This window comes from Terrapene carolina, unplaced genomic scaffold, assembly GCF_002925995.2.
Source record: "Terrapene carolina triunguis isolate 2854851 unplaced genomic scaffold, T_m_triunguis-2.0 Scaffold172, whole genome shotgun sequence".
NCBI lineage: Eukaryota > Metazoa > Chordata > Testudines > Emydidae > Terrapene > Terrapene triunguis.
Window position 1 is genome coordinate 1,208,571 of NW_020664523.1, and position 23,587 is coordinate 1,232,157.

At 49.1% G+C, this 23,587-nt stretch overlaps 1 protein-coding gene across 8 annotated transcripts in view; it reads left to right on the forward strand.

The window, feature by feature from the left end:
• HDAC8 (histone deacetylase 8) overlaps positions 1 to 23,587 on the forward strand; it is a 104,722-nt gene that overhangs the window by 13,500 nt on the left and 67,635 nt on the right. For all 8 annotated transcript variants that reach the window (XM_026653927.1, XM_026653931.1, XM_026653928.1 and 5 more), the window contains 3 exons: positions 370 to 500; positions 3,071 to 3,212; positions 18,965 to 19,077. In XM_026653927.1, the coding sequence (XP_026509712.1) occupies positions 370 to 500; positions 3,071 to 3,212; positions 18,965 to 19,077 (386 nt within the window). The remainder of the gene's footprint in view (positions 1 to 369; positions 501 to 3,070; positions 3,213 to 18,964; positions 19,078 to 23,587) is intronic.

Consider the following 23,587-nt stretch of genomic DNA (forward strand, 5'->3'; position numbering starts at 1 on the left):
CAAAATGTTTGGATCTGTAGACAGTTAGCGAAACTCAGAATAGCATCAAATAAAAGTGAAAATAGAAATGGAATCCAAACAAGGACAAAAGATTAATTGCACAGTAATCTGAAGCCAGTGCTTGCAAGTGCTCCACATCAAAGGCAACCATGATAACGTTGCCTCACACCCATTAAAATCAGTGGCCCAGCTCAGAGCAGGAGGCTTTTTTTCAGTCAGAATGGCAACCTTTGCTGTGAGCTTTGTGTCCTGTATATCTTAATAACATAAGTTAATTCGAGATCCCTAACCTGAGGAACTTCCAGTCAAACAGTTCCCACTACGCCTCGTGAATCTGCCTTACTGCTTTTGTTCCATCTGTCTTGCTAGGATAGTCAAGCCCAAAGTGGCTTCCATGGAGGAGATGGCAAGCTTTCACACTGATGCCTATCTGCAGCACCTCCAGAAGGTCAGCGAGGAGGGGGACGATGACCACCCGGAGTCCGTGGAGTATGGACTGGGTAAGGAGCCTTTTTAAGCAAAGATGAATGGAAGATGGTTGTGTTTGTTTTGAGCTTGAAGTCTTGCACATTTTCCAGAAGGAGCCGTCAAAGGTTTTCTCCTTTTCAGCCTTTTAAACAAAGTCTGTTTCTGCTCTGATAAGTGACTGTAAAAATGGGCTGCTCTTACTGCATAGATCTTCTCCCTGTGTTAATTGGCAAAACTACTAGCTTTCCCAGTGCAAACCTTTTTAAAAATTGCTCCTTTTAACCTAGAAGAGGCAGCACAGCTTTGCGAGAGGGAGCTAAATTCTATTCTGGCTCATGCATCATTAACATAATGCTAATTGAGTTTCAGTTCGAGAATCTATATTACTGGGCTGGTGTGACAAGGAATGAATCCAGCATCTCTCTTAGATCACTGGGTGAGTTGGTAGGCTGGCAGCTAGACACAAAACAATGGTTTACTTGGAAACCAAGTGCATTTGATCTGGTATGTTTACACAGCCTGCGGCAGCAAGCCTCCCAGCCTGAGTCAACAGACTTCGGTTGGTGAGTGGGGCTTGTGCTAGTGCTCTAAATACAGCTGCATAGACAATGCTTTGAAGTTGCAGCCTGGGCTCTGAAACCTAGGGAGAGGGGTGTCTATATAGCTATTTTTAGAGCTCTAGTGAGTCCTGTTAACATGGGCTGGGAGGCATGCTGCTGCAGACTGTGTAGACATACCCCCCAAGATAAAGATGGAGCCCCAAGAGACATTTTGACAAGGCCGCTTTCAGAGTAGAACTGTACTTCAATGGCCATGGCTGAACAAAGAGTGACTTAAACCTTGTCTAGACTGCACGTAGGTCTCGATTCTAGCCATTGGTATAACTCCATCCATATACCTCTAGTGTGGATGTGCAAAGCTGCTATTTGAACTGCTGGAGCTTATGGGTTTCTGGAGGGCAGGAGGTGGGTATTAAACAATGATCATCATGCGGAACTTGCTGTGTTCCTGGGATCTGAGGCTTCACTTTCAGTTTCAAACAAGCAGAGGGCACCAGAGAGTGGTCCATGGTGTAACCTGTTCCAGTGTTTCTTAAGAGGTCTGGAAGCCAGGCTTCCTGAACCAGTGATGCAAAGGGGGTGGGTGTGAGGGTGGTGTTTTCCTCCTCCTCAGTGGAGCATTAACTTGAAAACCTAATGATGGCTACTTAATTGCCAATGCCATCTCTGCTGCTCAGCATGATTCTTGGGTATTGGATTCTCTACTGGATGTTTTGACGTGTCCTGATGTTACAGGCGTTTGAAAAGCCGTTTGATAGGAAGCAGCACCCAAACCCATGCACCTTGCAGCAGCAGAAAAGGCAGATGTCCAACAAGCTGGGAGTGGCATTGATTGAGCTCCAGCACATGCAAGCAGGAATCACGGGAATAGCAGGAGCTCAGTGGGCTCCAACCACGTACAATAGCATTGTGCTCTATAGTGGATTTATACTGCTCACTTGCCTGCCATGGCACTTGCAGCTACTCCTTGAAGTCAGCACTCTGAAGGGCTTTAGCATTTCCAGCTGCACAGTGGGAGGTGAAGTTTGTCATCTTTGTGTGAGACAGTGGGAGACACTGCCTCCTTCCTGATGTTACACTGAGCCCGACTGCAGAGTCCCGAGTTCTGCACAAAACACTCAAAGCTCGTCCAAGGCGACAGGTTTAATTCTAGAAACTGGTCCTGGAATTCTGTGCTGCTCTGAGGGTCTGTCTCCAGTGCATCAGAAGTGTGACTGCAGCACATAGTTGAAATAGCTTTGATCTAGCAAGCTCCAATAACAGTAGCAGTGAAGCCAGGGCAGCATGTGCAGCAGCACAGGCTTTGGAAGCCCACTTGAGTGGCTAACCTGTGCTGCCGCGGCTCACGGGTATTGTTTGAGCTAGCAAGAGCAAAACTAGCTTGACGTGCTGCTGCCATATCTCTGATTGCAGTGAAGACATACCCTGAGATTTTGGATATGCCTGGAAAGGTCTCCAATGCGTGGGGTGGTGCTGGAGGTGAGAGAGCGGGTTACGTTCTAGGTCCGCATCCACTGAGTTCCCATGATAGTGTTCAAGTGTAGAAGGGCTCTGCTTCTGGAGACTAAGGATGTGCTGTGTTGTTGTTGGGCAGGTAGAGGGGTTGCAGGTACTCCATGTGAAAGAGGGGAATAGAGCAAAGCAACCCAATGTATCTGGTAACTGAACCAGTGTTTGTGGTGCAAATGGGGCTAACTGGCCTAACACCTGCTTGTTGCTGAGCCAGGAGGGATCCATACAACCCCTGAGTATTCTTGGTCTGAGAAAGCCGTTTGGCTTTTAATTCTTTTTCCTGTGGAGCACGGCCCAAAGAAACTCACCTTGGAAAGCCAGAGGATGGCATCTTCCACATGGACCATGCTCAAAGGAGGTCAGTCCCCTTGCCAGCAGCCTCGCTTTGGCTTCCTACAGTAGCCAGAATGGGAAGCCAGAACTGTAACTAAAGTTAAATACAGTTCCCTGGTGTACTCCCACTAGGAATGCAGTGATGTTCCCACTTCTGTCTTCTGTCCTGAGCGACACTCTCTGGTTCTTGCCCCTAGGTTATGACTGTCCAGCCACTGAAGGTATCTTTGACTATGCAGCAGCTGTAGGAGGGGCCAGCATCACAGCAGCCCAGTGTCTGATGGACGGCAAGTGCAAGGTAGCGATTAACTGGCCTGGAGGGTGGCATCATGCAAAGAAGTAAGAAGAAAACCTGTTACTATGTGCTTTCCAACCTGGTATCTGAATCGAGCCCGATAGCTCCTAGCTTTCCACACAAACCATCAGGGCGAGGAGAAACAGTAGCATCCAAAAAGACCAATACAAATGAATTGGGAATTTTTGGGGGGCGGGGAAGAGGTTGGGTGGGTTGAAAGACAAGAGGCAGCTGGGGAAGAAGTGGTGTGTAGTGCAGAGGACTGGGAGCCAAGAGTCCTGCATCTAAGTCCTGGTTCTACCATGGACTTTGCTGTGTGACTTAGACCAATCAATTAACTTCTCTATGCCTCAGTTTCTCACAGTACCTCATGTACTTCATAGGGGTGTTGCGAGGCTTAATGCTAGTAAAGTACTTTGAGATAGAAGTGCAAACTGCTGGTGTGTTGCCAAGCACTGAAGAGAATGGAAACCTGGAGACAAATGAAATATTTAAGAAGAGGTGAGGTGAAATAGAATTGGCTCTTCATATTCCTTCCTATGCTCTGAAAGTATCTGTTAGATCTGTATTGTAATATCTGAGATAGGGCAGTAATGTACTGTCAATAACAATATTTCAGAGCAGCAGGAGAGGTGATGGAAACTTTGCCCCTAAGTTGCTCTCATTCCCAGGAGGTCACAGGACTAAAAATGTTTATAAAGTTAGCTGTGGCTTGTCCCCTTATTGCTCTCTGAGTTTCAGGAGAAAGTACTTTATCTTCTGAAGCACAAGGGCTTTGTTTAATACCATGTGCAGTTGAGAAAGTGACCCCTCTTTCTAATAGAATCATAAGATTTTCCATACCAGATTGGACCAACAGCCTGCCAATTTTTGGTATACTGTCTGTGATAGTAATCTATAGCTGCTGCATTGGAAAAAAATCCTCGGGAAGTACCTCATCAATTATGGAATGCTGTATTTAGGGGCAGGGCAAGATTCCTTCCTGACCTTTGCGGCCCAGTGTTTTCCTTGAAGCATGACATTTGGTCCCTCTATTCAATGTGTGTCTACCAGATGGGGTCATTCATAAAGTTCTCTCATCCCCTTGAAATCCAGCTGCAGCTTTTGCTTCCTGCAGCAGTGCATTTCCTGAGCTGACCGGGAGCTCTGGGAAGAAGTAAGGACAATGTGCACACTTTGGGGATCCATCTAAAAATACTGGCAGTTTAAGGTGAACCCCCAGGTCACCATTAGAACTGTCCAAATCTGGATTTGGTTTTTGTTTCCACTGAGTGGGTGGAGTTCAGATTAGTCAGGCAGAACAGTCTCATTCTGCTCAGGATGAATGGCTTTTTAATGACTTCTTGTGCTGTTCTGTTTTGACTACACTGCCTGGGATCTCCCTCATCGGTGATGCCTGGAACTAAGAAACAATCTCAACAACTTTGCCTCCGATGTGCTGAGCCATTCATGTTGTTTTTCTCTGAGCAAGGATAACGCTAAAAGACATCATTACATCATTGTCAATGCAGCTGTCCTGTGAGCGTTAAGTGCGCACTAGAACTCCCTAAGACATTTTCAGTGAGACATTTGGAGACTGATTTCAAAATCCCAACTACTTACTTTTCTGTTCAACGGGTGCTATATTCTACTCCTGAGAACAGACATTTATAATGGAAATACTGACACAACCTTCAGCTAGAGCAGGGGTGTGCAAACTACGGCTCCCGGGCCGGATCCGGCGGGCTTTGGATCCGGCCTGCAGGATTGCCTCCCGTGGCGCCACGGGCCCCATGCCGCTCTTAGAAGTGGCCAGCACCAGCCCCCCCCCCCAGGGCCACAGCGCTTCCTGGAGCGGCGCAGGAACAGGGACAGGGCAGGCATGCAGGGAACCTGCCCTGGCCCCAGTGCGCGCCGCTGCCACCCCGGAGCCGCTTTAGGTAAGCGGCGCCGGGCCGGAGCTCAAACCCCTCCTGCACCCCGCCTCCCCAAATCCCTGCCCTAAGCCCCCTCCCGCAGTCCGCACCCCTCCTGCACCCCTGCCCTGAGCCCCCTCCTGCACTATGCACCCCTACTGCACCCCAACTCCCTTCCCTGAGCCCCCTCATACACTCCACACCCCTCCTCTGCCCCAATCCCTTGCCCTGAGCCCCTTCCTGCACACCGCACCCCCTCCTGCACCCCTGCCCCGGCCCTGCATACAATTTTCCCACCCAGATGTGGCCCTCGGCCCAAAAAGTTTGCCCACCCCTGAGCTTTTTTTAACAGACTCCACATACTGGCAGAAGTGGGGGGATATCTACTGAAGGGTTAGGAAAACCCTCTGACTTAACCTAGAGCTCTCCCTAGTGGTACCTTGGCTAAGGCTGGAAAGACATTTTAAAATCAGTAAGTGAAATGTGCACTTTTTAGCATTCAACATTTCATAGAATCATAGAATATCAAGGTTGAAAGGGACCTCAGGAGGTCATCTAGTCCAACTCCCTGACGCGCTGGCTCTACCTCCCGAACTGCCAAAAAAAAAAAAAAAAAAAAGGCGCTCCTCCTGCCACGCACCCCCAAGGATTCTCTTGCGCATCCATTGGGGTGTGCGTACCCCACTTTGGAGACCACTGGTCTAGATCCATCTTCTTTGGAACCTCCTTTCAGGTAGTTGAAAGCAGCTATCAAATCCCCCCTCTTTCTTCTCTTCTGCAGACTAAATCATCCCAGTTCCCTCAGCCTCTCCTCATAAGTCATGTGCTCCAGCCCCCTAATCATTTTTGTTGCCCTCCGCTGGACTCTTTCCAATTTTTCCACATCCTTCTTGTAGTGTGGGGCCCAAAACTGGACACAGTACTCCAGATGAGGCCTCACCAATGCCGAATAGAGGGGAATGATCACATCCCTCGATCTGCTGGCAATGCTCATACTTATACAGCCCAAAATGCCGTTAGCCTTCTTGGCAACAAGGGCACACTGTTGACTCATATCCAGCTTCTAATTGCTAAATAAAAATGCTTTGTGTCAAGACGGCAGTTAGTCACTATCTCTGGTTACAGATGCCCAAACCCAGTCGCACCTGCAGGGTGATAAGCTGTAGGTATAGTTGGGGTTATGTACCTGGGTACCAGTCTAAGAGTGGGAGAATTGCAGGATTCCACCCGGAAGCAGATGAGGGCAAGAGGCTGAACACCTGAGGCGATAGCGCTCAGACAGCCCAGAACGGGGACAAGAGGTGCAGACAGTCCTGTAACTGTAACGCCGCTGTAGTGGATGCGCACCACCTTTGGAGTGCTGCCACTGGAAGTTCCTGAGAAGTTGCGGGGAGGCACTGGCACCCGATCCGTGGCCTTGCTGTGCCTCTTCCCCCTGAGACCCCTGATGCTCGCTCCCCTCCGCCCTCTCCCTCCTGTTGCTCACCCGTAAGGCAGGAGGGGGCAGAAAGTAGTGAGCAGGGAGGAGCAGGCGGAGAGGAGCAAGTGGCGGGGCGGGGGCAGAGTGGGGGTGGGAAGAGGCAGAGTGGGGAATGGGGCCTCAGGGGAAGAGGCCACGTGGGGGCTGGGCATCGGGGTGGAGCAGGGGCGGGGCCACTGTACAGGCACTGGTGGTTCCTCCCACTTCTAGGGAGTTTTTGGTGCTCACATCCTGCCTCCCCAAACACAAGAGTCATGTGCTGCATATAGACAACTGTAAGTGGAAGAGGTTAGCAAAAGCTCCGTGTTTTGGGTTGTTTGTTTTTTTTCAGTTTGCCTTATATGGTCAGTTTCTCTCTTCATTAAATGACCTTTATAAATGAAAAGGGAGCCGAAAAACCCTCAAGCCTTTTTTAAAAAGGACGTTAAAAGGAAAATCCTCAGGCTATGCTGTTTAACGGGTGTTTAGTCATAAACAAGGATATTTTTTTTTTAAAGTCAACTCCAAAAAAGTCAAATTGTATCTCTTTAGAACCTTAATTAGGTCCAGAACTTAATATTGGGGCTGCTAGACTGCTAATTTGCTTGCTATGTTTTGTGTTGTAATCCAGACTGAGACTAAGGCCCAGTCCTTATGGCAGATAAATTGGTCTGTGCAGCTTTTTCAGGCTCATAGTGAAATCTAGTCAATTTCAAAATGGAGTTATAGTAGTAGATGTTCCCCTGCCAATTTTAATGGGTTTACAATGACATTTTTCCAATATATCAAGATGTTTCTCTTCTGTGCTGTGCAAAAGACCCATGTGAACAACAGAGGAACATGGGAAACAGGGCAATGAGCTACCCACAAGGCATTGTCAAATGCACAAAAGTAAACAAGCTGGGGAGGGGAATGTCATTTTTTCTGAACTTTCAGTTGTAATCCTTTTAGGTGCTAGTTATAATCACAATAGGCCAAACACTTTCAGACTGTGGCTTTTTAAAAAGTTGACTGGGACCCTTTAGCACCAGAAGAGTGCACATTGCTGGAATGATCTCCAAAGAGAATGTAGGGAATGAGGTATGAAATTCAATAGTTAAATGATTCCAGGTTTTTTTACCATCCCCCATTTTTAATAGAGGAAATAATGGTGCTATAAAATCATAGAAGCCGTTTGCTGTAAAAGTCATTGAGTCAGATCTCACGAGAGTTATGCATTTGACAGGCAACTTGAACTGTGGTGCAGGGTGGGGAGGAGAGAAGGGGTGGCAGAAATACTGGGATTTGACTTTCTAGTAATAAAATAGGTATTGGAAAAAGGGGAATCTGGCTGGCTCAATTCTGAACTTCCAGTTCCAGGGGGGTGACCATTTTGACCAGGGGTCGGCAACCTACGGCACGCAAGCCAATTTTGAGTGGCATGCTGCCGAGGTCCCGGCCCCCAGCCCCACTCAGCCCCCCCGCCCACAGCACTCCCCTGCAGGGGCAGGAGGCAGAAGCTTGGTCCTGCGGCAGCCAAGCTTCCCACCCCCCTCGCTTCTTCCACCAGCGTGGTGCTTTCCGGCCCCTCCTCCTCCCCATCCCTCTCCCTGCGCTGATCAGCTGATGGCCCTTGCGAGTGGGAGGAGGACGAGTGGCAGCGTGCTCCCTGCTCCGTAGAGGAGGCAGAGAAGAGGTAGGGACGGGACCTTGGGGAAGGGGGTGGAACAGGGCATATCCCTTCCAGCCCCCTGCCATGAGCCGCTCAGGGCAGGGGGCTGGGAGCACCCACACGAGCCGAGCACCCCAGCCCTCTGCCCTGACCCCCCCCCACCCACACACCCCCGCCCTCCGGCCCTTTCCCCCCCCCCCCCTGACCCCCCCCCCACACACCCAGCCTTCTGCCCTGTACCCCCACACACCTTCAGCCCTCTTCCCTGAACCCCCCCACAAACCCAGCCATCTGCCCTGCACCCCTAAACCCCCACACACACCCAGCCTTCTGCCCTGACCCCTGAATCCCCCACACCCCCACTGCCCTCTGCTCTGCACCTCCACACACCACCAGCCCTCTGCCCTGACCCCTGAACCCCCCCCCCCCCCCCCGCCCTCTGCCCTGCACCCCCACAGCCCCCATCCCTCTGCCCTGACCCCTGAAACCCCCCCTCCCAGGTCTGGGGTCCCGGCTGCCGGCCCCGCTCAGCCCGCTGCTAGCCTAGGTGAACAGAACCCCAGGCTGGCAGCGGGCTGAGCAGGCTGGCGGCGTAAGATCAGCATTTTAATTTAATTTTAAATGAAGCTTCTTAAATATTTTGAAAACCTTGTTTACTTTTACATACAACAATAGTTTAGTTATATAATATAGACTTATAGAGAGAGACTTTCTAAAAAACGTTAAAATGTATTACCGGCACGCGAAACCTTAAATTAAAGTGAATAAATGAAGACTCGGCACACCACTTCTGAAAGGTTGCCTACCCCTGATTTTGACAATGAAGGCTCAGGCTTGTTCGTTAACTTGCCCTCCTTCAACTCATTGCACGTATGGAAAAGCGGAGAAATCGGTCTGGAAGATCAGCTGTTCTCTGAAAAGAAATTCTGTTAAAACAGGGCTTTAACACCAAAGATCTCTTCCTTGCAATTATACAGACTCAGCTGCTGATGTTAAGGAGGAAAACAAGCTTTTTACTTCTGGTAGGTCTGCAGAGCCTGCAAAGGTATGGGAGAGTAGAATCCAAATCACTCTTTCTTGTTCATCAGTAGAATTAAATTCTAATGGGATATGCTGTACCATTCCCCAGGGTACAGTCTGGACTGTTGGATAACTGTGTCCCCTCAACTCTTCAATTGGGAATGTCTTTTACACTGCTTCACTGTAAAAACAACCACTCCTGGTCCATTGACATACAACCTCTAACATGCAAAATCACTTCCAGCTGAATTATATAGGTCCTTCTAGCCAGCCACTCATGAATTATATTACAGAGCGACACCAGCAAATTCCCAGTTCCAGACCTGTCCCCAGAAATATTCATCTTGTACTGCCCAGCACCCTCCTGGACAATACAAGCTCATAGAAAGTCTGACATTTCATTAACAGGGTTTGTGCATATTATTTTCTATTATCTCAAATGGAGGTTTCCAAACACTTCAATCCAAGCACACATTGGTTTAGATAAAACAATAAAACAAGTTCATTAATTTACAGAAAGATAGATTTTAAGTGATTACAAGGAATGAGACATAAAAGATATTGTGAGACACTGCATCAAATGGCTTACTAAATCCAAATATATGATGCACATAGTTGCCAGCAGGCTAAGGGAACCTTAGTAATTCTGTCCAAAAAAGTCAGTTTTGTCTAAAGAATTATTCTTTATAAACTCATGCTGCTTATTGCGCATGAGTCCATTCGGTGACTTTTCTTCATGCTGGATGGTCCATCATTTCTCTTGGGGATTGCGTTTAGACTTTCAGATGGTTATTGCTAGGATCATTCTCCTTTTCTCTTTGAATATTGTCTACACTAGCTTTTGGTACTTCCTCAGTTATCCATGTCTTCAGAAATAATTAGCGGTACTGTAAAATCATTAGATTAATTGTATGATAATCCCACATATTTTAACATGGGTCTCTGTCTCAAATTTGAACTTGGCACATTGAAAGGACTGAGCAATATTCAGGCAAGCTGTAAGCATGGTGCAAAACAGAATGAAGGGAGAGGGTTTATCTGTTGGACACACACTGTCTCGGTACATGCAATTAACTAATAATGATCCTTTGTATCTTAGAGGCAGGAGTTGCTGTGCCACACTGAAAGTGAATAAGTACACTCTTCATCTTTTATCTTTCTTTAACTTGCTGCTTTTTCTGCAACCGTTGGGGTGTGGGTGTATACACACACATACACTTTTATTTTGGATTCCTAGTCAGATTGGTGTGTATCCAGAATAAGTGCCCCTTTGTCAAAATAATCTGCTTGTTCGGGAGGCAGGATGTTGGCTTAATTGCTTCCTGAGGCCATAAGCATGGAAATGGAAACCACAGTCTTCATGGGTTCAGGGCTTGAAGTTCAAAATAGTCTAGGATGGCTTGGAGCTAAGGGTTGGTGCCTTTTATTGATCAAATGCTGACCTTTCACCTCTGGAACCATGCTCAAAGCTTTCATCCAGCATGAATCTAGGAGATAAATTATCCCAAATATTATTATCCCAAAGGAGGCATCTTTGCAGCAGCTAATTCTCCATCCTGGAAGGTGCACTTGGGCAATAGCTGGTTCTACTTTTCTTTGATTAGTATTTTAAATTTGTCATGTGCTATATTTACAGCTTCAAAAGACCCAAACAGCTGATGTTGCTGTCTTGTCTTTCAGCACAGATGGGATGTAAAAGGCCTCTTTGCCACTCGTAGACTTTAAGGCCAGAAGGGACCATCCTGATCATCTAGTCTCACCTCCTGCACATCGCAGGCCACAGAATCTCACCCACCCACTCCTGTAATAGGCCCATTATCACTGGCTGAGTTACCAAAGTCCTCAAAGCTTGATTTAAAGCCTTCAAGTTACAGAGAATCGACCATTTATTCTAGTTCAAATCAGCAAGTGACCCAAGCCTCAAGCTGTAGAGGAAGGTGAAAATCCTCCAGGATGTCTGCCCATCTGACCTGGGGGGAAAATTCCTATCTGACCCTAAACATGGCGATCTGTTAGACCCGGAGCATGTGGGCAGGACCCACCAATCAGACACCTGGGAAAGAATTCACCATAGTAACTTAGAGCCCTCTCCATCTAGTATCTCATCTCCAGCCATTAGAGATATTTGCTTATAGAAATCATGGGTGGGCCAGATGCCATTATAGGCAATCTCATTATACCATCCTCTCCAGATGAGTCTTGAAACAAGTTAGGGTTTGGGGGTTTTTGCCCCCACTGCTCCCCTTGGAAGGCTGTTCCAGAACGTCACTACTTCGATGGTTAGAAACCTTCATCTAATTTCAAGTTTTAACTTACTAATGGCCAGTTTATATCCATTTGTTCCTATGCCAACATTGGCCTTTACCTTAAATAACTCCTCTTCCTCCCTGGTGTTTGTCCCTCTGATGTGTTTAGAAAGAGCAATTCTATCTCCCCATTGCCTTCATTTGGTTAGACTAAACAAGGCAAGCTCCTTAAGTCTCCTCTCATAAGGTAGTTTCTCTGTTCCTCGAATCATCCTAGTTGCCCTTTTCTGCACCTGTTCCAGTTTGAATTCATCCTTCTTAAACATGGGAGACCAGAATTGCACACAGTATTCCAGATGAGGTCTCACCAGTGCCTTGTATAATGGTACTAAACACTTCCCTGTCTCTACTCGCAATACCTCGCCTGATGCATCCTAAAATTTGATTTGCCTTTTTCATGGCAGCTCAGAGTGATCCTGTGATTGAGAAATACACCCAAGTCTTTCTCTCCCTCTGTCACTTCCAACTGATCCGTCCCCATCTTATAGCAAAAAAAAAAAACCCTTGTTGTGAGTCCCTAAGTGCATGACCTTGCACTTTGAACTGTTAAATTTCATCTCATTTCTGTTACTCCAGTTTTCAAGGTCATCCAAATCTTCTTTTATGATGTTGCGGTCCTCCTCCATATTGGCAATACCTCCAAACTTCGTGTCATCCGCAAATTTTATTAGCACACTCCCACTTTTTGTTCGAGTCATTAATGGAAATGTTAAATAAGATTGGTCCCAATACCAATCCCTGAGGAGCTCCAATAGTAACATCCCTCCAGCCTGACAGTCCACCTTTCAGTATGACTTGTTGTAGTTACCCCTTTAACCACTCTTATCAGCTAGGCACAAAAAATGGAAAGCACTTGCCAAAGGGATCCATATGTGCTCTCCTTAGATTGTTTTTGTGTGTCCGTCACACTGGGATTGCAGCAGTAAAAGCCAGTAATTCTCAGAGTCCCTTCAGTAGTTTCCCTAAAATGGTTCTCTCACTGCTCTTATCTGCACCAGCTTTATCTTGGTCAGCTCCACTGGTGAAAGCAATAGTAGAAGTGCTAGTATAGAGGAGATCCTGGTGGTCACCAGCATCTTAATCCATATATCATCTCACTCTGTCATCTAGAAGAATTAGGCCTGTGTGTATGAATGGGATTAGGTGACAGGGTTGCCAGGGACTGGACTCTATGATCCTGGAGGACCCCTCCAGTCCAATGCCTGGCTATGTAGACCCTACAGTGGTAACAATTCCCTTTGCTCTTCTACACTGGCACTCCCATCTGGTGTAGAAGCTGTGGTCATGGTACAGAGAACAATGGTGTTTCCTTCCATCAGCACCTAATGCAAACTTGAGCCAATGTAACTGGGGACAGTAACTCTCTTCATGAGAGTGATCTAGCTGTTGGAGACTTGCCCTGGCTTAGAGTCCAGTTGTGCTCTCTTTGGGAAGAGGAACAGGAGTACTTGTGGCACCTTAGAGACTAACAAATTTATTTGAGCATAAGTTTTCGTGGGCTACAGCCCACTTCATCGGATGCATAGACTGGAACATACAGCAAGAAGATATTTATATATACAGAGAACATGAAAAGGTGGAAGTAGCCATACCAACTGTAAGAGGTAATCAATTGAGATGAGCTATCATCAGCAGGAGAGAAAATTTTTTTGAAGTGATAATCAAGATGACCCATAGAAAGTGTGAGAATACTTAACATGGGGAAATAGCCATTCCCAGTCCTTTATACTAATTGAATCTAAGCCATTACAAACATTGAATCTATCTCCCCTTGTAAGTATTCTCACACTTCTTATCAAACTGTCTGTACTGGGCTATCTTGATTATCACTTCAAAAGTTTTTTTTCTCTTACTTAATTGGCCTCTCAGAGTTGGTAAGACAACTCCCACCTGTTCATGCTCTCTGTATGTGTGTATATATATCTCCTCAATATATGTTCCATTCTATATGCATCCGAAGAAGTGGGCTGTAGCCCACGAAAGCTTATGCTCTAATAAATTTGTTAGTCTCTAAGGTGCCACAAGTACTCCTGTTCTTTTTGCGGATACAGACTAACATGGCTGCTACTCTGAAACCTGTCAATTAGTATAATGACCCAATCATTCCCAGTCTCTGTTCAAACCTAAGTTAATTGTATCTAATTTGCATATTAATTCAAGTTCAGCAGTCTCTCTTTGGAGTCTAATATCAGAGGGGTAGCTGTGTTAGTCTGGATCTGTAAAAAGCAACAGAGTCTGCTGTGGCACCTTTAAGACTAACAGATGTATTGGAGCATAAGCTTTCGTGGGTGAATGCCACCATCTGACGAAGTGAGCATTCACCCACGAAAGCTTATGCTCCTATACATCTGTTAGTCTTAAAGGTGCCACAGGACTCTCTGTTGCTCTTTGGAGTCTGTTTTTTTTTTTTTGAAGTTTTTTTTGTTGCAAAATTGCCACATTATTCATTATTTTAAAAAAGTGAATACATATGATTCTAATAAAGATGGCCAAGAGACAGGGCAGGTGGACGCTGCAGGTTCCCTGCACAGCCCTGCCAATTCACCTCCCCAAGCCTGTCTTTGTGGCCTTTCCAGTGCGGACTAATCCTGCACTGCAGTGACCCCTGCTACACCAGTCCTGAACTGCTACTTAGTTTTACCCATTAGCTAAGTGCCCAAATTCAGCGTCCTCTGCTAGTCCAGTCCCAGAGACGACTGTCAGTCATACTGTGAATTGTTAGCTCTGTAATGTGGGCCGTGGTCTATAAGAGACTAGTCCAGGAAGCCATGTCACTTGTGGTATAAGGTTAGTATGCTAAAATACTCTGTCCCCAGTACATTAAGAGAGCCCCTGCTAGACTGTCCCCAGTTTGGGGGGGGGGGGAGAGGGAGGACAGTCTAGCAGGGCCTCTCTTAATGTACTGGTTCAGCAGTTTTATTACTGCGGACCCCATGTGAAGTTAAGCAGAAGCCATAGTCTTAAATATCAAACATTTAAAATGAGAAAAATAGCCTGTATGTTAGTAAAACTAAAAAATGCTCCCTGGATGCTTTTAGAGAAGCAATCCCCAGAGTTGCTCTGTTAATGGAGCTAGAGGTTCTCTGGACAGCACCAGTGCCCATTTGCAGCAGTGAGTGTTAGAAACTACAAGACTACTCTCCAGAGCTTGTTCCCATCTACCTCACAATCTTGTGCCGCAGAGGCGGAGAGTGGTGATGGTGGGGATACTGAGCAGAGAGAACCACAGGCTGAATATCCAGCAACATTTCCAGCAGTGAGGTCTGAGAACATGGACAAGTCTGGTAAAGGAACAGGGGAGGCCCTGTAACTTGAACCATAGTGGACATGTCTAGACTGCCGCTGGGAGCGAGTCTGCCAGCCCTGGTACACAGACTAGCGCTGGCTATGTAGCTGTTGTGGCTCAGGCTCTCAAGCTCCCCATCCCAGCCCCAGAGCTTGAGCTCCAGCCCAAGCTGTAGCATCTACACAGCTATTTTTAGCATGCTAGCGCAAGATTGTGGACCTGGGCTGGGAAGCTCATTCCCAGCGGCAGTGTAGACAAGGGGTCTAAAACTCAAATGACCACAAGGGCCACATGAGGACTAGTACATTAGCCTGAGGGCCGCATTACTGACACCTCCCCCCCCTCCGCTGCCCTTGGCCCCACCCCCACTCCACCCCTTCCATGAGGCCCCGCCTCTTCCCACCCCTTCCCTGCCCCCATTCCAACCCTTTCCCCGAAATCCTCACCCCAACTCTGCCCCCTCCCTGCCCCCAGGGGCTGCAGGAGGGGTGTGGGGTGTGGCAGGGGATCAGGGCAGGGAGTTGGGGTGTGGGGTGCAGGGGGGTGAGGGGTGTGGCAGGCGGTCAGGGCAGGGGATCGGGATGCAGGAGGGGTGCGGCAGGGGGCTCAGTGCAGTGGGTTGGGATGCAGGAGGGATGCGGAATGCGGCAGGGGGTTCAGGGCAGAGGATCGGGGTGCAGGGTGCGGCAGGGGGCTCAGGGCAGGGGGTCGGGGTACAGGGTATGGCAGGGGGTCGGGTTGCAGGAGGGATGCGGGGTGCGGCAGGGGGCTCAGGACAGGGGGGTTCTGCTGCAGGAGGAGTTCGGGGGGCAGGGCTCTGGCCTGGCGCATACCGGGGGCAGCTCCGGCCCCCACGCCCACGCAGCTCCGGGAAGTGGCCGGAACCTGGGGGAGGAGGGGCACAGGGGTGTGTGTGTTGCTGTTGCTTCAGGCACTGCCCCCAGCAGCTTCCATTGGCTGTGGTTCCCCGTTCCCGGCCAATGGGAGCTGCTGGGAGCGGTGCCTGAAGCAACAGTAACACACACACCCCTGTGCCCCTCCTCCCCCAGGTTCCAGCTGCTTCCTGGAGCGGTGTGGGGGCAGGGCAGGCAGGCAGGGAGCCTGCCCTGCGCGTCGGGCCGGAGCCGCTCTAGGTAAATGCTGGGGGAGGGGGGGCCACAAGGAGCTCGCAGGCCGCAGAAAATAACCTCACGGACCGCGTGTTTGAGACCCCTGGTGTAGACATACCCTTAAAAGTGGGCTAGAAAACACTGTATGGGCCAGCCTGCACTGAGTTACTCCTCAGGGCATTCTGCGCCAAAAATTTTAAAATTCTGCACACAATATTTTAAAATTCTGCAAAATTTTGCAATTTTTATTTGTCAATAAATAAATGTGGAGGCTCCAGCATGGCAATGGGAGATCACCCTGTCCGAGTGCTGGCTTCATGGAGTGCGGGTCTGGGTGCTGACTTGGTGTGGCTCAGTGGGGTGGGGGTGGGGGTCCAGGGAGCTTGTTGGAGTGGTCCAGGTGCAGGTGGGGTGAGGCTTCTGGGGTGGGAGTTCAGTTGCAGGTGGCAGTCTGGGTGCAGAGGTGGGGTCTGGATGCAGGGAGGTGGGTGCAGGGGGTGAGGTTTGGTGGGGCGATTTGGGTATGAGGTGGGTCCAAATGCACATGGGTTGAGTGGATGGGAGAGCAGCTCCCCGTACAGTGACCCCTCCCCCTATAGCTCAGGAGTGATGGAGGCAGGAAGCGGAGGGGTATGGAGCTTCCTGCAGCTGGAGAGGTTTCTGGGGCTGGATCTGACCTAGCCCTGGCTGCTCCTTGCAGGGGAAGAGGAAGTCCCGTCCTCTCCAGGCCAGCCGGGACTAGCAGCTGGATAGAAGCCACTGGCCGGGGCATCCCCAGCCCTTTTCCCCCAGTGATTTACACCTCTGCTAGTTGCTTCTGGCATCTGAAACGATGCACCCGCACCGCTGGGGAGCGGCACGTGACTGTTCTTGCAGCTTCCCTTTGCTTTCCCCATCTGAAAGTCATTTTTCTGCAGGGAAGCAAAGAAATCTGTGGGGGACATGAATTCTGCACCTGCAGGAGTAACTGAGTGGTGGCCAATAACTTCTACCAGCCTGGAAGACTTCTTGTGGCTACGCTCCGGGCATTTACTGTTGCATTGCTGGTGCTCTGCTCGCAGACACTAGCTCCAAGCATGACAAGGAGCTGGCAATTGCTGCCAAAGAGAGCAAGGCCCTGGCTGAGAAGAAGTTATCTTGATTTATCGAGTGGCTGACAAAGGTGGGCAGGACTGCAGGTCAGCTTTTGTGACTGGGCTTTGAAAGTGCAGAAGGATTTTCTTCACAGCTTTGCTTTTTATTGGATTGCATCCTGTAAGAAAGGCACCAGCATTCCTTGTTCTGCTAGAATTCAGCACGCTCCTAAACCTCCTGGGATATGGGTGCCCAAACTTTGGCCACCCAACTGTCACATGGACAGTGTTCCAGTAGTTGGAGGGCTGCCTTTAACTTCCATAAAATGGAGAAGATTGCAGCTGCCCTTCCCTTTAGTGCAGTGGCATGAATATCAGGATCAAGATATTAAGGCTTGTAGCCCATGAAGCTTGCAGCTTCGTCTTAGGATATCAATAACCTAATATCTTTCTTTCCCTTTAATGGGCTTTATAGATGGATAACTGTTGTTACCTCCACTTTACTTGGGAGAGAGGCACAAGGCAGTTAAGTGACTTCCCTGCGGTCACACAGCCTGTTAGTGGCAGAATTGGAAATAGAACTCAGGTCTCCTGCCTCCTGCTGTGTGGTGCTCTGCTGCTTCTCAAAAAAAACTCTAGAGGTTGCGCTTAGGTGACTTCTGTATTAGATCATTAACATGCTTTCCACAGCAGATCTGAGCCAGCATTCAGCCTGGATCCTTACAGAGTAGTGATTTCCCCTTATTTCTTTTCTTGCTGCTTTCTTAAATCAGCCTTGTACATATGAAGAATTCCTGGGATAGGAAAAATGGGACTTTTCTGCAAAGGTGGTGCTGGGAATGTAGAAGTCCCATGCACTAGCTGGGGACAGCTGTTTCCATATAGCAGCTTGCATTTCCTCCATTTATTTGACTATGTGACAGCTACACATGAGCAAGGATAACATGTTTCACATTAATTTCATGGGCCCTCCTTTCCATGGGGGGAGGAAGGAAACCATTCCTACCAGCAGCTTAATTCCCACCCCAATGACTCCCTCGCTGGTGAATTTTCTGGAGGGGGTGGGATGTTTAAAACTGCACTCCTCTTCCTCTGAACGGCATTCTAACACTTCATTGGAGATATACACTTCTCGCGTGTGCAAGCTGTGAGGTAGATTTCAACCATTAAAACTAAATGGAGACTGGGTGGCTGACGGGGATGGGAGTGGGATCCAGCCCAGGACAGCAGTGGCCTGATTGCTGTCCTTGAAGTCAGGCCAATGCTGAGTACTTTGGCTTTATTTGTTAGTGTCAGGGTTCTTGGGGGAGTTCCTAGCAGCAGGAGTCCAGAGCACCAGACTGCTCACTTTTAGCCCATCAGCTGAGACTGACTACAAAGATTAGCTTGGGCTTGTAGTCCATAGTGGGGGGAAGGCGGGATGTGTCCCTCCAAGGCAGGGCTGAGGTGCATTGGCACGGGGAAGATTGTGCTGCAGTGTCTCAGTACTGTGCTGCAGACAGAGGAATTTTAGGTGCTGAACTCTCAATCTGCCACCTTTCAGTAGCACCAAATTCACATAGTGTTTTAGATTTGCAGGAGGCTAATGGCAGCTAAATGTGTGTGTTTAGCTGCTCTGTACTTCCCTCTGCTGTTCATCCCTGGGCCAGTCGAGCACAGTCTCTCAAGCCACCAGAGGCCATGATGGCTGTTTTGGTGTGGGATAAGACCAGCAAGCTCATATTTAACATTTCAAGCTGGACATCGAGCCCAGGTTTCCAAAGTCCCATGTAACTGATCAGATACTCTTTGTGTCTTGTGGCTGGCTCTCACATTGCTGCTCCTGACCAGTGGGACTAGTTGACACCCGTGCCTTAGTGTTCCTCCTTTTAGTCCACACAAGATGGAGGCTGTGCTGCTGGATGGGGTTTGTGGAGGGTTCAAGGGGCAAAGGTTGGGGCGAGCAGCTGTCTTGTCTCCGCTTGGGAATGTTGAACTTCCTGAATGTTTCCTTGCAGAGATGAAGCTTCTGGCTTTTGCTACCTAAACGACGCCGTCCTGGGCATCCTGCGGCTGCGTCGGAAATTCGACCGCATCCTCTATATTGACTTGGACTTGCATCATGGGGATGGTAAGGCAGTCATGCGGGCTGCTAAGTGGTCCTGGCAGGGCAGTGCTTCGGGGAAGCTTTGTGGGAGCCAGGATCACCGAGGGGCTGTTACTGCAATGGAGATTACCTGCATCACTTTGTGCCTGTTTGGGTTTATATGCAAAGCCCCAGTACTGCACTCTTGACACCTCAGACATAAAATAAAATACACTTCTTCAAACAATATGTACACAAATGAACAGCCTTGCCCCATTACCGCTCTTGCATAGATTCCAATTCCAGAGGGGACACCTGTGATCACCTAGTCTGGCCTTCTGTGTAACGCAGGCCACTGGACTCCCACAGCAGAATAGCTGTTTAAAACTATAGAATAACTTTTTAGAAAAACATCCCTGCTATTAATCAACCACAACTAAGGGAAAGAAAGCAGTTCCGCTGCCCCATAGAAGAAGGGTGATTAGGGCTGCTCTTCAGGCTGTGAAAATAGATGAGATTTGCATCATGCCCTGAAGTTCGGCAGTTTCAGGCTACTTTGACTATTTAGGTGTGGGGGAGGAGGCTATGCAGCTGAGGGCCCCTCTAGAAGAAGACCCTGCCAATAGATCCTTCTCTCTAACACCAAGCAGATGAATCAGCAGATGAACTGGAGCTAAACTCCAGCAGTACAGCACAAGGAGTGAGAGGTTCTCTTAAATGGGAGGGGCCAGACCACTTAGAGCTTAATGGGTCAGAGCCAGCACCTTTACATGGTTTCCAGAAACCAGTGTAGATCCAGGAGCTCTGGTGTCCTGCCTTGATACCCTGTATAGCAAGTGGGGTGCTGCAGTCTGCACACAATTGGATTTGCTAGTCGGTTTAAGGTGCAATCCCATGCCGAGTGCATGGTGATACCCTCAGGTCAGGGTGATAAAGGTGTGGATTAGTGGCATCCAACAAAGTCCTAGCCTTCTACCTAATGGAGGTGTGAAACAGGTGTCTTGGGGTATGTCTACACTACGAAATTAGGTCAAATTTATAGAAGCCGGTTTTATAGATATCGGTTTTATACAGTCGATTGTGTGTGTCCCCACATAAAATGCTCTAAGTGCATTAAGTCGGCGGACTGCGTCCACAGTACTGAGGCTAGCGTCGACTTCCGGAGCGTTGCACTGTGGGTAGCTTTCCCACAGTCTCCGCCGCCCATTGGAATTCTGGGTTGAGATCCCAATGCCCGATGATGCAAAAACAGTGCTGCGGGGGGTTCTGGGTACATGTTGTCAGGCCCCTCCCCCTCCCTCAGAGCAACGGCAGACAGTCGATTCGCGCCTTTTTACCTGGGTTACCTGTGCAGACAACATACCACAGCAAGCATGGAGCCGCTCAGCTCAGCTCAGCTCACCGTCACCATATGTCATCTGGGTGCCGGCAGATGTGGTACTGCATTGCTACACAGCAGCAGCTAATTGCCTTTTGGCAGTAGACGGTGCAGTATGACTGGTAGCCGTCATCGGCTATCTGAGTGCTGGCAGACGTGGAGCTGCATTGCTAAACAGCAGCAGCTCCTTGCCTTTTGGCAGTGGATGGTGTATTACGACTGGTATCCGTAGTCGTCGTACTCCTCAGTGAGTTCAATCAGAGGCACCCGGGAAAGTTCTTCAGCAGATTCCTCTAAGAAATACTGAACCAAACTTTCCACTCTGGGCATCTGATTCTTGACAATGATGGCTATCAGTTGTAGTACATCATTTTCTGCCAAGCACCCAGAAGATGCCGATGGCTATCAGTCATGCTGCACCGTCGTCTGCCAGCTTAAGATGTAAAAAATAGATGGACCAGATTCGTTCTGTATTCATTTGCTTCCCCCTCCCTCCGTGAAATCAACGGCCTGCTAAACCCAGGGTTTTGAGTTCAATCTTTGGGGGGGGGGCATTCTGTGTGACAGCTGTTTGTGTTTCTCCCTGATGCACAGCCACCTTTGTTGATTTTAATTCCCTGTACCTGAACGCCATGTCATCAGTCGCCCCTCCCTCGCTCTGTCAGACACTAGTTTCGCGCCTTTTTTCAGACCAGACGCCATAGCACTGGGATCATGGAGCCCGCTCAGATCACCGCGGCAATTATGAGCACTATGAACACCACACGCATTGTCCTGGAGTATATGCAGAGCCAGACATGCCAAAACAAAACCAGGACCAGCTGAGGAGGCGATTGCAGCATGGCGACGAGAGTGATGAGGAAATTGACATGGACGTAGACCTCTCAGAAAGTACAGGCCCCAGCAATGTGCAAATCATGGTGTTACTGGGGCAGGTTCATGGCGTGGAACGCCGATTCTGGGCCCGGGAAACAAGCACAGACTGGTGGGACCGCATCATGCTGCAGGTGTGGGACGATTCCCAGTAGCTGCGGAACTTTCGCATGCGTAAGGGCACTTTCATGGAACTTTGTGACTTGCTTTCCCCTGCCCTGAAGCGCCAGAATACCAGGATGAGAGCAGCCCTCACAGTTGAGAAGCGAGTGGCGATAGCCCTGTGGAAGCTTGCAACGCCAGACAGCTACCGGTCAGTCGGGAATCAATTTGGAGTGGGCAAATCTACTGTGGAGGCTGCTGTGATCCAAGTTGCCAGGGCAATCAAAGACCTGGTGATATCAAGGGTAGTGACTCTGGGAAACGTGCAGGTCATAGTGGATGGCTTTGCCGCAATGGGATTCCCAAACTGTGGTGGGGCGATAAACGGAACCCATATCCCTATCTTGTCACCAGAGCACCAAGCCACCAAGTACATAAACCGCAAGGGGTACTTTTCAATGCTGCTGCAAGCCCTGGTGGATCACAAGGGACGTTTCACCAACATCAACGTGGGATGGCCGGGAAAGGTACATGATGCTCGCGTCTTCAGGCACTCTGGTCTGTTTCAAAAGCTGGAGGAAGGGACTTTCTTCCCGGACCAGAAAATAACCGTTGGGGATGTTGAAATGCCTATTGTTATCCTTGGGGACCCAACCTACCCCTTAATGCCATGGCTCATGAAGCCGTACACAGGCAGCCTGGACAGTAGTCAGGACCTGTTCAACTATAGGCTGAGCAAGTGCCGAATGGTGGTGGAATGTGCATTTGGACGTTTAAAAGCGCGCTGGCGCAGCTTACTGACTCAGATAGACCTCAGCGAAACCAATATCCCCATTGTTATTGCTGCTTGCTGTGCGCTCCACAATATCTGTGAGAGTAAGGGGGAAACATTTATGGCGGGGTGGGAGGTTGAGGCAAATCGCCTGGCCGCTGATTACGCGCAGCCAGACACCAGGGTGGTTAGAAGAGCACAGCAGGGCGTGGTGCACATCAGAGAAGCTTTGAAAACGAGTTTTGTGACTGGCCAGGCTACGGTGTGAAACTTCTGTTTGTTTCTCCTTGATGAACCCTCCGCGCCCCCCCACCCCCCGGTTCACTCTACTTCCCTGTAAACCAACCACCCCACCCTCCCCTCCCCCCTTCGAGCACCGCTTGCAGAGGCAATGAAGTCATTGTTACTTCTCATTCATGCATTCTTTATTAATTCATCACACAACTAGGGGGATAATTGCCAAGGTAGCCCGGGATGGGTGTGGGAGGAAGGAAGGAAAAGGACACACTGCAGTTTAAAACTTTAAAACTTATTGAAGGCCAGCCTTCTGATGCTTGGGCAATCATCTGGGGTGGAGTGACTGGGTGGCCGGAGGCCCCCCCACCGTGTTCTTGGGCATCTGGGTGAGGAGGCAATGGGACTTGGGGAGGAGGGCTGTTGGTTACACAGGGGCTGTAGCGGCGGTCTCTGCTCCTGCTGCCTTTCCTGCAGTTCAACCATACGCTGGAGCATATCAGTTTGATGCTCCAGCAGCCGGAGCATCGACTCTTGCCTTCTGTCTGCAAGCTGACACCACCTATCATCTTCAGCCCGCCACTTGCTCTGTTCATCCCGCGATTCAGCCCACCACCTCTCCTCTCGTTCATATTGTGCTTTTTTTTGCACTCTGACATTGACTGCCTCCATGCATTCTGCTGTGCTCTTTCAGCATGGGAGGACATCTGGAGCTCCATGAACATATCATCCCGAGTCCGCCGTTTTCTCCTTCTAAACTTTGCTAGCCTCTGCGAAAGAGAAACATTTGCAGCTGGTGGAGGAGAAGGGAGAGGTGGTTAAAAAAGACACATTTTAGAGAACAATGGGTACACTCTTTCACGTTAAATTTTGCTGTTCACATTACACAGCACATGTGCTTTCGTTACAAGGTCGCATTTTTCCTCTTATATTGAGGGCCTGCCGGTTTGGTGTGTGAGATCACTCACGCAGTGCCAGGCAACAGAATTCGGCTTGCAGGCAGCCATGGTAAGCCACAGTCTTTTGGCTTTTTTAACCTTCATAATATGTGGGAATGGTTTCAAACAGCAGCGCCCTCATTTCCCATACCAAGGACCCATTGGGTTGGCCATTTAAAATGGGTTTGCAATGAAAAAGGAGGGGCTGCGGTTTCCGGGTTAACATGCAGCACAAACCGAACTACCCCCCCCCCCCCC